Source organism: Podarcis vaucheri (genome assembly GCF_965113315.1).
Source record: "Podarcis vaucheri genome assembly, chromosome: 3".
NCBI lineage: Eukaryota > Metazoa > Chordata > Lepidosauria > Squamata > Lacertidae > Podarcis > Podarcis vaucheri.
The window spans coordinates 39,926,194-39,942,141 of NC_138761.1; the positions used below are offsets into that span (position 1 = coordinate 39,926,194).

Below are 15,948 nucleotides of genomic sequence, written 5' to 3' on the forward strand. Positions count from 1 at the left end.
TAATAGGGTGCAAGGCAGAGAGGAGGCCAACAGAATGGGGAACCAGAGCCAACTAATTCTAGTCTGGCCCTCATCCACCCCCCTACTGTGTTCTGATAATGGCAACTCTTAAGACTACAGAGAAGGAAGCTAATAGCCAGTGCTATAGTATCCCTTAGGATTGGGAAAGGTACTCACTGTGTGAGGAAATCTTGCATTGGGTCTGCCCAAACAGCAGCAAGAGTCAGGGGAACTTCAATAGTTATTTTTCTTACGTATGAACAGCAACACAACACCTAAGTTAGTTGCTAGCTGCTACAAAGGCAAAACTAAGGTTCCTACTGACTTATGGAGGGAGCCATGTGCAGAAAGGAGAGGGGAGTTTCAACTACACATCACACATGTCTCTTAAAAAGAGAGGCCACATACATTTCGAGTGCCACACTCTGGACTGGATGCAAGTAAGAAGGCAGGCAGACTGCGGTTCCACCAAAGGCAGACTGCGGTTCCACCAAGGGCAGACTGTGGTTGGCAGGGTAGAGCCATGTTTGGCCAAATGAAGAAGCTTGCACTGCCTTGGGCTGAAAATGGTTCTCCGCCTCCACCTTACATCCTGTGGAATTCAGATATCCTTTTGGGAAATGTTCAGTTCTCTGCACATCTTCAGCAGTTTGGGAACAGCCAACTGCTACATTTGTTCATTTTTGGCTATGCTTTTTCTCATTAACCTCCAGCACATTGAAACCTGAAAGCGGAGTTTTGAGCTCCAAGCCCAAGAGCTTTCCAATTTGAATTCGCTGTTGCCACCTTGGAAGCTGGGGCCTGAATTGCCTTTGGAAGCAGGTGGGCTTGTTGGCCAGTTCAGCAAGAGAAGCAACAGCTACGCACGAACCTGGCGGCTCAGACATGACCAGAATGGGGAAAGATGGAGATGCTAGCGCAGCATGCAGGCACCACAGAGCCGAAGAGCATTTGCTCCTTTCTGCTTGGCAAGGAAACCCTGACAGGCCCGATCAGTCTGGATCCAGATCTGAACACAAAGCCGCTGGGTCTGCCTTGATGCTCTTGTTGCACATTTCTGTGCTGCTTCCCTGCTGTTGCGCTCTGTTTGCCACCAAGCCTTGACAGCTCCCCCAACCTCAGCAGGGCTCTTAATGTCATTTCAAGGACTGGCCATTGGAGGCTGAAGCTAACTAGCTTGGCTCATTGTTGTCCTTTCTTTGGGTTGCAAAGCTTTGGCACAGGAGAGCTCATTTGTATGTCATTATGATGCATTCAAACCCTACTAGCTTGTGCCTTTCAGAGCTTCAATCCCAAATTAGAAAATAAAATGTGTGCCTTGCACACAGGGACCTTTTGTCACTACCTCTTGCCTTCCATGCCAATGTGTCCCTGTAGTTTGCTTATGCCACATTTGCAGCATAAGGCCTGACTGGAAAAAGACACTCCGAAACAATAAGGGACAGGCATCTGTGCCTAAATGTGTGCCATACAGACTCCTAGATGGTCTCAGTCCCTGAGCCAGCAGTGGAAAATTGGGATGCTTACAGATGACTTGTTTAGTGAGCATCATTCTGATTTGTTTGCCTGGATGTTACACGATGCTGCGTCAAGCAAGTGTATTCTAATGTATATCCCCATCACTTTCTTTATTGCAAAGTGGCCAATCTTTCGGGGGCAGCAGGTTTGTTGTGTAAGACCTCCAGATCAACTTTAATTACACAACCTGAATTTGCCGGTATGTTATAGAATCCCACCTGATAATAGCGGCCATCTGGAAGTGCCCTTGGGCTCATTTGGACATATCAAGAATCACAAACAGTGGGTTTTCCCCGCCAAGCATTTCCTGAGTTTGGAAACTCCCAGGTCTAAGATCCAGCTCTCATTCTTTTTTCATTTGGCACCTTGATGAACTCCAGCTTTTGTTTTGGACCCCATCCCACTCTTATCCTTATAAGTTGAGGCTTCTACAGGCTGAGCAAGGTGACTGAAGAGACATTGCCAAAGAGGGATCGGATGTTAATACAGATAACATAAATCTGCAGCTCCACTCAGAGGTTAAGTCTTGTTGAATTCAGTGGGGCTTGCTCACAGGTCTGTGGGTTTAGGATTGCATCCTACGTTTCCAGCAGGCTGCTACAGCATCTATTCAGCAGCAGCACCTTTCACCCTGGCTGAGTGAGCTGGCAGGCCTTAGGAAGGGGCAGTTCCTCCACCACCACTACTTTGGGATTGCTCAGGTCCTCTTTATAATAGCTACCCTATACTAATTGTTCTCTGAATGATGATCGGACATAATAAAAAGAGTATTAAATCACAATTCCACACAGATACAAACAGCAGCACTAACAAAACAATCACATTAAAAAGTAAAAAATAACACGTATCATAAAACCAGCCATTAGGAGCATGGAATTTTAAATAAAAAGGCGTTAGCATTAAATGGCATTAAAGTGAGCGCCAGACGAAGCCCTCCTGGGTTGGCACTGCATAAGCAGGGGGCCACTGCTGAGAAGGCTTTCAGGGGTGAGTCAAGAAAGCATATGGAAGAGAGGGTGTGAGTGCAGAGGAGATACATCATTGCACAGATGCCATGTGGATGGCAGAGGAAGCCTGAGGCCTGGGGAAAGCCCACCCCCCTCTTTTTGGGCAATTTCACCCGCAGGGTGCTCATGCTCTTTCAGATGAATCTCTACAGCAATTGACGGGGAGTATTTCAATCAGAAACCCATCTCCTTTAAGGACTGCTTTGGGGGATGAGCTGGAAAAGCAACCAGCAATCTGCTTCCTGAGGTGGAACAATAATGGGGCCAAGGAATCCTGTTGGAGAAAGAGCAAGCAAATCCCTCAAACACAGCCTGGAGCAGGGAAAACAACAGTACAGCCTCTTGAAGTGCCAGCCAATTCCACTCTCGGGCTCTCTACAATAATAACAACTCTGCCTCCTACTCTATACTCTCCCCTGACAATCAGCTAGTGAGGAAACATTATCTTATCCGTGAACTGGATTCTAAACCACGGTAGATGGAGCCCGCTGAACTCTATGTACTTGTGTCTCTGTATATTACTTTGCTCCCCTCTGATTAACTGGTTTGGTACAGAGCCGTTTGAACGCTCTAGCATTGCAATAGCATCACGAGGAATCAAAAGCACATCTCAGAATGGCCTTGTCTATGTATGCACTGATAAGGTCTGGCTGCCGTATATGTGTGGAGAGAACTTAATGAATCCAAATAAATGCCTTTAGCACACTGGGACCCACAGGCTGCTCTGGTAAAAACAGACTTGCACAATTCGTGACCTCCTCTTTCACTCGAGCCAAATGCAATTCACTAGCTGTTGTGGCCTGTCAGGGGCTTGACAACTCTGTCCCCTAGCCCATTTTTGCAGACACGTTCAGGCAGCAAAGCCAGGATGGTTACTTACAATGCACCTTTACCTATGTCAATTTAGAAGTCCTGTTGAATTTAGTGGGGCTTACTCGCAGGAACATGGGATTAGGATTGCAGCCTAGGTTTCCAGCAGGCTGCTATCACCTAGTGGCAGCAATTCCATCAGGCTGAAGCAGGAAAAGAGAAGCAGGGCCACGCCATTGGCCATATTGAGTTGCCAGCTCCTTTTTGTTCCTCCTCTCACTGAACTGTTTCCATCCCAGTGGGTTGTTATAAGAACTATGCATCTTTAGAACTGTTGCCTGAATCTGCTTTTTAAACTCTCCCTCCCCATCTTTTTTTTCTTTTTGTGTTTTGGCTTTTTGATTGCAACCCTGGGAGCAGGAAGGAAGTTTCCCCCCCTTTAAAAATAAATAAATATGGGAGCCTTTTCTGCTGAAGAGTGGATTAAAAATGCTTTTATTAAATTAATTAATGTCAACTGAGCAGCATTCTATCACTGTAATTACTTGGAGAGGGCAGGTGAACAGACGATAGCAAGAAGAAAAAACTGCAGGACTAGGGTGCAGCAGAGACTGACAATTGCTTCCTTGCAGAAGCGTGGGCCTTGGGAGGTGGCCCAGCAATCCCTTCCCCTGGTGCCAGCCCAGTGCAGAAGCCTGTTTACTACCATCCAACAAAGCAAGCAAAACAAAACAATGAATGAGCAATACAAAACAGCAAAACAAGCAATAGACAACCATTAATCTGAAACAAATTGGGGGGGGGGGGATTCCAGAGTGTCTATTTGCAGATGTGGTTCAATCACAAACCAGCCAATTCAGGTTTAGCAATTATTGTTGACTGCTGAACAACATTACTGGACTCTTTGCAATAAGGAAAGTGACAGGGAAATGTAGTTAGAAAGACAAAGGTCAGAGTGGGGAACTGTGTGTGCAAGCTAGAAGCAAAGCTGCAGGTTGAAACCTGGAAGAAACAGAATCATGCCTGATTCCTGTTTGACTCCAAGGCTGTGGCTGAGAGAAGCAAGAAGAAGAAGAGTTTGGATTTGATATCCCGCCTTTCACTCCCCTTCAGGAGTCTCAAAGCGGCTAACATTCTCCTTTCCCTTCCTCCCCCACAACAAACACTCTGTGAGGTGAGTGGGGCTGAGAGACTTCACAGAAGTGTGACTGGCCCAAGGTCACCCAGCAGCTGCATGTGGAGGAGCGGAGACGCGAACCTGGTTTCCCAGATTACGTGACTACCGCTCTTAACCACTACACCACACTGGCTCTCAAGACTATCTTGGGGGTGTTAATGCATTTAGCATGAACTCTGGAGGCTAAGTTTGGTCAGAATCGAGTACAGTATACACTTCCAGGGTTAACGCTAAATTACTTCTGGTAAATGAGCTACCATAGTTGCTAGAGGGGGCATGAAAATTTGGGTCCTAGGTGTTTAAAACCTATCTACCCATGTACTATCTGAAATAGGGGTGCATTGGTTGCCAGATGTGATATTTTTTTCCCCTCCCAGCTCTCCTACCCACTAGATAAGTCACTGCAGGCCTTTTAAATCATTCTTTGGGCTTTGCCTGAACTCCCCGAGTTTGGTCCCAGTGGGGTACAGGAGATGAGCAAAGCCTTGAGTGTGCTCTGTATTGAATTCAGGGTCTTCTTTGGTTGTCCCAAAGGGCAGCCAATGGTTTGGAAGGAAACTCCTCCAGGAGAAAGATTATCCACCCACCATTTATCAGCCTTTGCTAACCTGGTGCCCTCCAGATGTTTGCCACCATGACTCCCAGAAGTCCCAGCAGGCACACCCTTGCCAGGACAGGCCAGCAGCAGAAATGATGCATTCTATTTTTGAATAGGATGCAATGCCAAGTCGCCATGTCTTGTTTTCCCTTACACTTTCAAAACCAGTTTCCAGTTCTCCTCGTTTGTGCCGTAGCAAGCTGCAGCAGCCGCAGCAGTGTGCTTAGCCTGGTAAATAATGCATACAGTCCTCACCGCTATGCAGACAGACAAAGGCAGGTAGTGTATCAAAGAGTAATATTGTACTGCAAATTGCAGCGTAATAGCAGTAATTTAGTGCCCTGTAGGTGATCAGGGATTCAGAAAGTACCGTAGCCCTATGATCTGTGCTTACTGGCAAGGTGACTGGAGGCATAGCGTGGAGTTTGACCTTTGGATTGTCTCCAACCTAAGCGAAGCCATAAAAAATTCACAAGACCATGCTGTCTCCCAGAAAATGGGTGGTGGGCCAGATAAATAGGTTTTTAGTTAGCATACTCATATGGATAAAGTGAGAGGATGAGATAGGGAGGATCCACACAGCATACAATGCACATTCTATATCCATCATCTCCCAGTGTATTGATCTATTTATGCCTATGCAGCTTATTCTAGTAAGTGCGCAGAGATAATAGAAAGAAGAATTGCTCAAGAATCAAGTTAGTTAGATAAGGACTGGGCCTAGAGTGGCTGGAGGTTTGTCTAGATTATTTCCTATTATTTGCAGGCTTGACTGAGAAGAGAGTTTTTCCATTAGGGCTCTGGCAGGGTGCTAGCTGGGGGATTTTCTCAATTAATTTCACAAGCAGGCATATGGATAATGATCTGTCAGTGTGCATGTGGGTGGTGGAGGTGAAATTTCAGCCTGCCATGGCTTCATGGACTGGAGGGCATTAACATTCTTCGCCAGGTTCCCATTTTCCAGCACGTTTGTCGCTGTTGATCATTCTGGTAGTAGTCATCCTGAGCTGGAGAAATGATATCAGGAGAAATATGCTATTTTCAGGCTCCCTACTAACTTCTTGATCAGAGGCAGCTGGAAGCGCTGAGCCATGCATTCCCATGGAGCTCAGCAAAGAGACCTGGAAGGATGTAATCACTCGGCCCATTTAGGAAATACAAAACTACCCTGGGTTTGCAAAAAGCTGTCACTTTGCATTTGCAGAGGGGGCTTTGGTGTGCAGAAGCCCCTTCTGGTCCTCCAATTTGCCGTACTCCTCTCACATCACACCAAGGCTTCTTCCACCAAAAGTAGGGGAGGTGTCACGGTGATTCCTGGACTCTATCACTTCAAGCGCAAACCTCAGATTTCAATGCTTCTTGGTGGGGGAGCCAGGGTGGGGTGAGGAAACCTGCATATCCAAAACTAGTGTTATCAGGCACAAGCCTAGCCTATAACTTTTCTTTGTGACATCTGTTTTTCCTACCTACGGGAATATTAATAATAAACAAGATTTCGTATGGAGGGGCATTCATTTAGCCAGACTGCTGCCTAAAGCGGCAATGTACGGGAACAGTTTTATCACTTGCTGTTCATGGGATCCACATATGAGAGGGCCTGGCATGGAGAGAAGGAACCGGTAGCTGATTATTTTTGCATAAATTGGACAAGGGGTTGCTATGCTGGATTTTTGGCAAGGAAGAAGCACAACTGATCACTGCTTCGTGTTCTTCCATTTGATTCACAAAAGTCTGAGATGGGTGGAAGCTTTTATGTGGCTTTCGTGGATTTTACTTCAGTATTTGACTTAATAGACAGTGCCAGTGGTCATTTGTGGGAGAATTAATCACATACCAATATAGGTAACCTTATTCACATACTTGATTGCAGACACCGAGCTGTTTCTTTTATTAGACAGACCATTTGCCCTTGCTTCTATGAAGCAAGGAAGGCTTGAAACTGGCAAATTGAAACTCCCTTGCTTCTCTGGTCATCCTCATCCTATTTGGTATATATTATACATATATTAGGTATATTTTCAGCACTTTTGTATATAGCCGAAGTCATTCAAACAGCTCAGTCCTAAACATGTTTATTCAGAGTTAATTGTCCAGAAGATTGCAGCCTAAGAAAAACATTTTCCCGCATTTGCAAGTCACATGAAAATCCCTCACTGAACCAAACGTACATGCCACACCAGCAATGGTTTTCTTCCATGCTGCATATATACCAGACTTTTAAAATATGTGATATCCCCCAAAGAATTCTGGGAACTGTAGCTGACCTCTCACAGAACTACAATTTCCAGAACCCTCCATGAAATATAGTTCCCAGATTTCTTTGGGGCAAAACATGTGCTTTCAGTGTATGGTGTGTACTCTGCGGCTTATGAACAATGTTCAGCGGTGACATAAGGTTCTTCCTATGGATCCACAGAATTGTGGGGTTGGAAGGGATCCTGATGATCATCTAGTCCAACCCCTGCAATGCAGGGATTTGCACCTGTCCCTTACAGGGATTGAACCTGCAACCTTGGCATTTGTGAAGTTGTTACTCATCTGTTCTGGAGGATCCAGAGGCTTCCCTCCAGAAGGCGCATCTGTAGTGAATATGCAGCGCCCACAGATGAGTCCCAGACAAAAACAGATGCATATTCATCATACGCCCATACTTCTGATTCCTTAAATTGTCCCCCTCCTAACATGATGTGTCCCCCACTCCCACTGAAATACAAGGACGGCAATCCCTGCCATATATCTTTTTTAGAAGCTTTCAGTGCTCACCACATTCCAAACATGCAAGAGACAAAACCTCATCAAAATGAGAAGTGTGTGTTGACAAGCGTGATGAGCATCAGCCCTGGCTGTGGAAACACGTCTTAAGAGAATTGCTCATTTCGTGGAACCAGGCAGCCTTGTGGTGGGTGTACTGATTAATTTAATTCTAATTAATTCTGTAATCTCAAGCTGTTTCGGAAATCTGTGCATAGCTGTCAAGGTGGAAGCATGGAAGGTGACACAGAGACAAACCAGGGACTGAGTTCATGGGGCTTCTGTATATTTATGTCACTTGGAGAGGACATCAAGAGCAGTGCCATCCAGCCTGCAGGACTCTGATAGCGTTTTCTGCCATTCCCATACTCGTTGGACACACTGAATGCACATAGCCTTGGGCAAGCCATATTGGGAATGCAACTGTATTTGAGTTAACGCCTCCCAAGACTTAATAATCAGTGATCAGACTCTTTCCTGGACCTAAATGGCTAGGGCTAGCTGGCCGCAGGCGAGATTACAGGAGGAAAGCAGAAGCAGAAGAGCACACAAACACAAAACAGTTATAAGAACGGGATTGTAGTGCAGAAAGATAATTACAGCATCTGCCCTGAACTGATTGAAATGCTTCACCTACCCTGTTGGCTAGGTGGTAAGGATTCACACACTCCTGCCTGTGGCGCAGGTCTCATTTTTGGTCCCCTGCCACTTGAAGATTGGCAGTATCTTTTGGTCTTCCTGAAGGAGTCACAGCTAAGAGCTGAAGAATGGCCGTATTTCTTCCTTGATGGCTCATCTCCAGTCTTCTGTCACATTGAATGTTTCAGCCTCTGACCCCTGGGCATTCTCCCAGCTACCTGGCTGCATTGCGATTACCTGGACAACGCCAGCTGTCTATCAAGACCCACCTGGGTCAGAAATTCTTAAAAGGGAACTGTTGCCATACCATCCCTTGTCCCCCACCTCACTGGAAGACCCAAAGCTGATTGCAAGCAGCTGGAGGAGGAAAGATAGGCTCGGACTAAACTGTTTTAATTTTTTTGAAACAACCTTCTGCCCCCTCCATTCGTCCTGTTATTTCAGTTTAACTCTTAATAAACTTCACAATTTTGTAGTTTTGTGTGCATTTCTACCAGATCCAAAGGGAATTTGAATGTGCAGACCATTTTGGTGTTACACTACATGTGGGTATAATTGTTCTTGTTTTTATTTTGATTACGTGTTCTGTATTTTGATTACGTATTCTGTGTTTTTATATTGTGATTTTATCCTATGAACTGTCCTGAGACCTGCGGGTATAGGGCAGTATACAAATTTTAATAATAATAATAATAATAATAATAATAATAATAATTTAAAAAAGCACCACCACAAAATAGTTTCTCAGCCCTTATTTTTTTTAAAAAGGGGGCACTCTGAACATGTGTAATTTCACGTTTTAAGCTCACTTAAATCATAGCATCATCATGACTCCAGAAATAAACAAAAATAAAGTTTGCTTCAGCTGGCCTGATGTTAAACACATTCACTTTGGGTTGGGCCCAATTTGAATAGTAGATCCACTAAAAATAATAAGACATGACTAACTTAGGACCATTAATTTTGACAGGTGTGTACTCTTGAGTACAACTCTTAGGAATTAGCACCATTTTATATTAGTAAAAGGCAATATGTATTTAAGGTAAAAAAATAAAATAAATAAACTTCTGTAACAATGTGCATTCCTGACCAGGTGATCCCTGAATAGAATTGAAGAAAGGATTCTACAGTGACCAGTGTCAGTGCTAGTAAGCCTCAGACAGACCCAATGCTGGTGTCAGACCTGTTTGCTGCTGCCCTCATAAACTACTGTTCTCTGGGTAGTCATTTGGAGGGCCTCCAGACTCTTAAGGCCCAGGGCTTTGAGCCAAAGTTCCAACTCTATCAACACCACTGGGAAGACCAGGCAGAATATTAGCTTTGTAAAAAACCATATAAAGGGCAATAAATACAATCCCATCACACATCCTTCTGCTCACCCCTCTTCTCACTCAGATCTATTTATACAGCTTCCACTACCTGTATTAAAACACCAGCCATTGGAAGGCTGTTGCCAACGCACAGAGGATATTTAGTCATTTTTCATGTCATATATATATACATTTTTAAATACAGGATTTGCAGTCCTTGCGCACCACAAAATTGCAAGCTATTATTCAAGAATCAAGACAGAAAGAGGCAAGTATTCCCCAGCACCAAAACAGCAACAATCACCTCTATACCTCCACCACCTATTTATTTACTAGTATGTCATGGAATGAACAGTAACTTGAATAACTTTGAAAAACACATTTCAACAACAGGAACCATGTTATCCCCAGGCAAAGGGCAAAGGTTCCACTTTGGGGCTGACCTGGAAAGAACTGGGCTAGATGAACATAGTGTTTGCTGACTCCTAAAGAGGCAGTGACAGAAACAACCAAATTAGACCATTAATCATTTCTACAGCTGTAGAAGCAGTCCCTTTTAGAATTGTTGCAACACAGGAAGAAGTACAAGAGAGTCCTGCTCTTCTCATTCCCACCCCATCCCAGGATAGGACACAATGGCTGCAATCCTATACACACATGAGTAAGTCCCACTGAACTTGGGGTTTACTTTGGAACATACATGTATAGGATTGCACTGTAAAGTGTGTGTGTGTGTGTGTGTGTGTGTGTGTGTGTGTGTGTGTTTTACAAGGGACGGTAAGGGAGTTCTCCGTCACCCTTGAATCAATATGTACTTTTCTAAGGCAGAAATTTTGTTCTGCAGGATTGATGGATATTTCGTCCTATCGAAAGCCATGACAGATGGGCTGCATTCAAACCTCTATGCATTTTTAAATTGCATTTACACTCAGCTAAACAAACAAGAATAGTGTCTGAAGCAAAACTGTATTTCTTTTTATGCCCCTCTCTGCATACGTACTATGCTTCAAAAACACCACTGGGAGCCTCAGCTGGGTTTTAGCTTTGAGCCTGCTGCGTTCCCCCAAAATGCATTTTCTTTTAGCCCAGCTTTTGCTAGATTGAGAAAATGCTACAGATTTTCCCATTATTTATTAACCAAAAACAAATCAGAAATGGGAAACCCTGGATCTGCTCCATGTAGTGAGTTCTCTACCACTATTCTGCAATCTTTCAGCCCCATCTTATGCATGTTGCCAGAAGTCTTCCTGAATTTAATGGGACTTACTCCAAGGGACGCTTGCACAGGGCCACAGCCTCCAGCTGCTTTCAGATTGTAGAAACATCATACTTCAAATCATGAACTTGGTTCAGGCAGACCTTAATCCCAGGCAAGGTTGCAAAGGTTCATGGCAGCAAAAATAACATGAAATGGCACACATAATGCAAGAAGAATACTGTGGCACCTAGCATTCATGTAGCAAGCATATTTCAAGTACACATAGTGCATCATCCTAGCAGCCCTTGCAACAACCCTATAAGTATTATAGTACAAGGTAATATTATGATTTCCATGCTGCTTATAGGGAGATGAGGCCAAGAGAACAGCTGGCAGATCTAGACCTACCTAGCAAATTCAAGGTTAAAGTGAGCTTTGAAGCAAAGACTACTTGGTTCACTGCTCATACTGAGACACTACACTTGTCACCACCACCACAGTCCACTATTGTCTGCCAACCCAAATTCAGGGGTTTTGGTTCAAGGACCTCCAGGTGCTGCTGACTTGAATAAAATTGGACTTATTCATTTATTTAGAGGTTTCTATACTGTTCTTCACAAAAAATGGTAATAGGGTGGTTTACAAAAAAAAGAAAGATAATAAAACATACCGTAATACCTACTAAACAAAACAATTCTCATAAATTACACAAATAGCATAATTTAAAAGCAGTTCAAATAACTTACCGTAACCCATCTGCCACCAGAAGCCAGCAGGAAAAGGTGGGTTTATTATACCAGGTGTCTGAAAAAATGCAAAGGTGGTGGGGAGGTCATTCCACAGACATGGAGCCAGCACAAAAAAGGCTAGCCTCTAGTGAGTACATTTAACATGGGAATAACCAGGAGAGCTTCTTCCTCAAATCTTAATAAATGGGCAGGTTGGTAAGGGAAAATACATATGGGTTCAAAGCCCCACACATTGGAGGGTGTTCACACGAGCACTCTCTCACAATCAATGTTTACTTGAGCTCCTTTCTCATTAATGCTGAACAGAAGGTGGAAATCCTGCCCCCCCCCCATGCATTCACTGAACATTTGGTGGGATTCAATATGAACACTTCTTGTCCAACCTCTTAAATCTGGCCTCTGCCATGAATTCAGAAGAAGAAGAGGAGTTTGGATTTGATATCCCGCCTTTCACTCCCCTTCAGGAGTCTCAAAGCGGCTAACATTCTCCTTTCCCTTCCTCCCCCACAACAAACACTCTGTGAGGTGAGTGGGGCTGAGAGACTTCACAGAAGTGTGACTGGCCCAAGGTCACCCAGCAGCTGCATGTGGAGGAGCGGAGACGCGAACCCGGTTCCCCAGATTACGAGACTACCGCTCTTAACCACTACACCACTGGGTGGCTTTAGGAAAGCCACTCTTCCTCAGGCTCATCCCCCAAAATGAAGATAACGATACCCACCTAACAGGGTTGTTATAAGGATGGCGATGATACAATAGCCAGAACCAGCCCAATATACTTTTTCTCCCCAGCCCCTACGATTGCACCTCCAGCCACCTAGGTTTAGACTTTACAAAAGTCTATGTGGGAACAAAGTTTCAAACATCATTCAATGCAGGTTTTTAAAGCTCTAACTAGAGAGTCCAAACAAGCAAAATGAAAAAATAAAAATACTCCTTTCTTGTAAGAAAGTCTCCCAAAAGGCAGAATTTCTGTGGAAAAGGAAGAGCCCCAGCAGCGCAGCCTGATGGTAAATGGAGCTCCTTGCTCTCAGTTCTAGAATATTCTTGAAACAAGAGTACTGTAATAATTAAAAAGACTCACATATTTATTTTAAGTATGCTCCTCTCTTCTTATGGATTTGAGTGACCCCCTAGATAATAACAACAAGAATGTAAGGGGGACTCACCCTTTGAAATACCTCGATAAGCCAGGCCTGTCCTTGAATCCCTTTCCTGCAGCTCTTAGTCAAAATGGCTTCCAAAGGCCACCGTTCCTCCCCACCCATCTGCACACAAGAGCTTGAAAACATTGAACCTCCTTAAAGTAACAGGTCTAATTAAGCCACAGGGGTTACATAGGTACAGGTTTTGCTTAAAGCAGAACAGCAAGCCCTAAATGACAAAGAGAAAGCGAGCTGCATTTAAACCTGCATTTGTTTCCCCCCAAATCCAAACAGAATTAAAAGGGTGGGTTGATATTACGTTTATGGGCAGGGTGGAATTTGTGAGGGCTGGGGGAAATTTCCCCATATTTTAGATGTTTAAAAAAATGTCCTGCTTTGGTAGGAGAGAATACATTTGGTGCTGTGGCTCGCTATTCAGTGCAGAGATCTGTAGAGGGGAACAGAAACAGAACAAAAAGAGAGACTAAGGTTCAAATAAGATGTGACATTAAATGCATTGTTCCATTTCACATGCAGGTTTTTAAAAATGCAAAAAGCTGAAGTAGCGGTGGTAGGAATTATAATGATTGGGACTGCGGCAGGCATAGGGTTTTCCTGCTAGCCTTTGAGGAAAATTCCTCTACTAAAGGCAGTGTTGGCTTTAGGGAGTAACCCCCCCCCCCATCAATAGGGAATTCCCTCTTGTTGCAAATGCCACACCTTTAGAAAAGGGCTTTTCCTCAGGACCACAGCAGAGGAGAAAGATGTTAACTTCCTACTTCTTGCCTGCTGCAATGCTAAACACCTTCAGTTTCCTCTTATACGGTTTTGCATTTTTGAAGTGAACTCCTGAGTCCTGCCTAGAATCATAGAATCATAGAGTTGGAAGAGACCACAAGGGCCATCGAGTCCAACCCCCTGCCAAGCAGGAAACACCATCAGAGCACTCCTGACATATGGTTGTCAAGCCTCTGCTTAAAGACCTCCAAAGTAGGAGACTCCACCACACTCCTTGGCAGCAAATTCCACTGTCGAACAGCTCTTACTGTCAGGAAGTTCTTCCGAATGTTTAGGTGGAATCTTCTTTCTTGTAGTTTGGATCCATTGCTCCGTGTCCGCTTCTCCGGAGCAGCAGAAAACAACCTTTCTCCCTCCTCTATGTGACATCCTTTTATATATTTGAACATGGCTATCATATCACCCCTTAACCTCCTCTTCTGCAGGCTAAACATGCCCAGCTCCCTTAGCCGTTCCTCATAAGGCATCGTTTCCAGGCCTTTGACCATTTTGGTTGCCCTCCTCTGGACACGTTCCAGTTTGTCAGTGTCCTTCTTGAATTGTGGTGCCCAGAACTGGACACAGTACTCCAGGTGTGGTCTGACCAGAGCAGAATACAGTGGCACTATTACTTCCCTTGATCTAGATGCTATACTCCTATTGATGCAGCCCAGAATTGCATTGGCTTTTTTAGCTGCCGCGTCACACTGTTGGCTCATGTCAAGTTTGTGGTCAACCAAGACTCCTAGATCCTTTTCACATGTACTGCTCTCAAGCCAGGTGTCCCCCATCTTGTATTTGTATTTGTATTTGGCTTTTCCTCAGGACCACAGCAGAGGAGAAAGATGTTAACTTCCTACTTCTTGCCTGCTGCAATGCTAAACACCTTCAGTTTCCTCTGATACGGTTTTGCATTTTTGAAGTGAACTCCTGAGTCCTGCCTAGTTTGGCCCTAGGGGGAGGGAAAGAGACCCTGTAAGGTGGAGAAATGGAGAAGAGGCAGGTGGGGTAACATACGAGGTAGAGAGATCTGTGATGCTGTAGAGATGAGAAAAGAGTACTATGGATGAACAGAGAAATGGAGTCAGAAATACAGAGAAAGGAAAAAGGGAAATTTTTAAAAGGAGGTGTAGAGAGACCTATGAACTGGGGAAAGAGTAAAAGGGAGTAACAGATGAAGAGCACACAGAACTGTGGCTACAGAGAGGGAGAAAATAAAGGAATGAAGGAGGCTGACAGAAATGTTGGTGCAGAGAAAAATTCAGTTAACAGAAAATGGACTAAAAAAACCCCTAAGCACTTAGTTGAAAATGTGACATTGTCCCAGTAGCGATATAGCACTGTGGCGCTTTTGAATTAATAAACAGGTAAAAGTGGCCCTCAAAGTGATTTGTGCAACCTTCTTTTAAGAACCACATTTCAGTATCATCCCTCCTTGTTAAATTTCAAGCCACTTATCAATTCACTTTGCCTAAACACCTCTTCATTTTCTGTACCCTAAGCAGTAGTGTTGCCTTCATCTTCCTTTCAGGTTGCTTTGCCACCCTCCGCTATAACGCAGATGACTATGTTCCGCCCAAGAACACAAAATGGTGGTATTTCAGTAGCAGCTTGTGTTGTTTTGGATAGATTTCACAGCCTTACCCAAAGGTGCCTCCTTGTCTAGTTTAATTATAAGACTCATAATTTTGGGTGTTTTCTAGCTGCCTGAAATTATAAGAAATATGCTATAAGTTGGTGGGGAGTTTGGTTTTCTTGTAAAAAAATACTCTGTTTAGAACTCTGCTTTCCCTGTACTTGGGGTGGGAAAGCATGCTGTGCATACTAAAGGCTCAGAAGCAAAAAAAAAAAAAGATGATGAAGAAGCTGCTAAAATCAGAGTTTTAATGCAGTCTTGTGAGCTTGTGCTTTTAGAACATCTGGAGTTTTAGTCATTAGCATTTTTTATTATTTGCTCCATTCACCTTGCCGCAATTATTGTTAAGGAACCTAATATTATTGGCAGTTCAGCAACCACTTCAGTTATGGGTCTTGGTAAAAGTGGTATCCATCTTGATGATTAATAATTGAACACTACATGATGTCAACCATCTCTCTCCATATCTATGCTACTATTCTCCAGCTACATGATTAAAAATAATGGATTGATGAAGTTAGCTGTCTTAATTGGCTTCTTGCTGGATCCAGGGATTAAAGAGGTCTGGCACCCACAAACTCATAACACTATGATTTTCCCCAAAGAATTCTGGGAACTGTAGCATGTTTAGGG

General features: G+C 44.0%; 1 protein-coding gene across 9 annotated transcripts in view; it reads right to left on the minus strand.

Annotated features, from left to right (window-relative positions):
- The window catches only part of LOC309527894 (uncharacterized protein), a gene marked incomplete at its 3' end in the record, with an annotated part of 212,564 nt that extends 198,814 nt beyond the window's left edge, over window positions 1–13,750 (minus strand). For 3 of the 9 annotated variants that reach the window (XR_014217406.1, XM_082214919.1, XM_082214918.1), the window contains exons 1-3: window positions 13,623–13,750; window positions 12,927–13,350; window positions 11,755–11,812 (exon numbers count right to left, since the gene is read on the minus strand). Coding sequence is in view for 2 of the 9 variants with exons in the window: in XM_082214919.1 (XP_082071045.1) it covers window positions 11,755–11,812; window positions 12,927–13,049 (181 nt within the window). Of the gene's footprint in view, window positions 1–9,287; window positions 11,170–11,754; window positions 11,813–12,415; window positions 12,598–12,841; window positions 13,351–13,622 lie in introns of those variants that run through there. The other 6 variants (XR_014217407.1, XR_014217408.1, XR_014217409.1 and 3 more) reach the window with 5 other exon arrangements.
- Window positions 13,751–15,948: the final 2,198 nt, after the last annotated feature.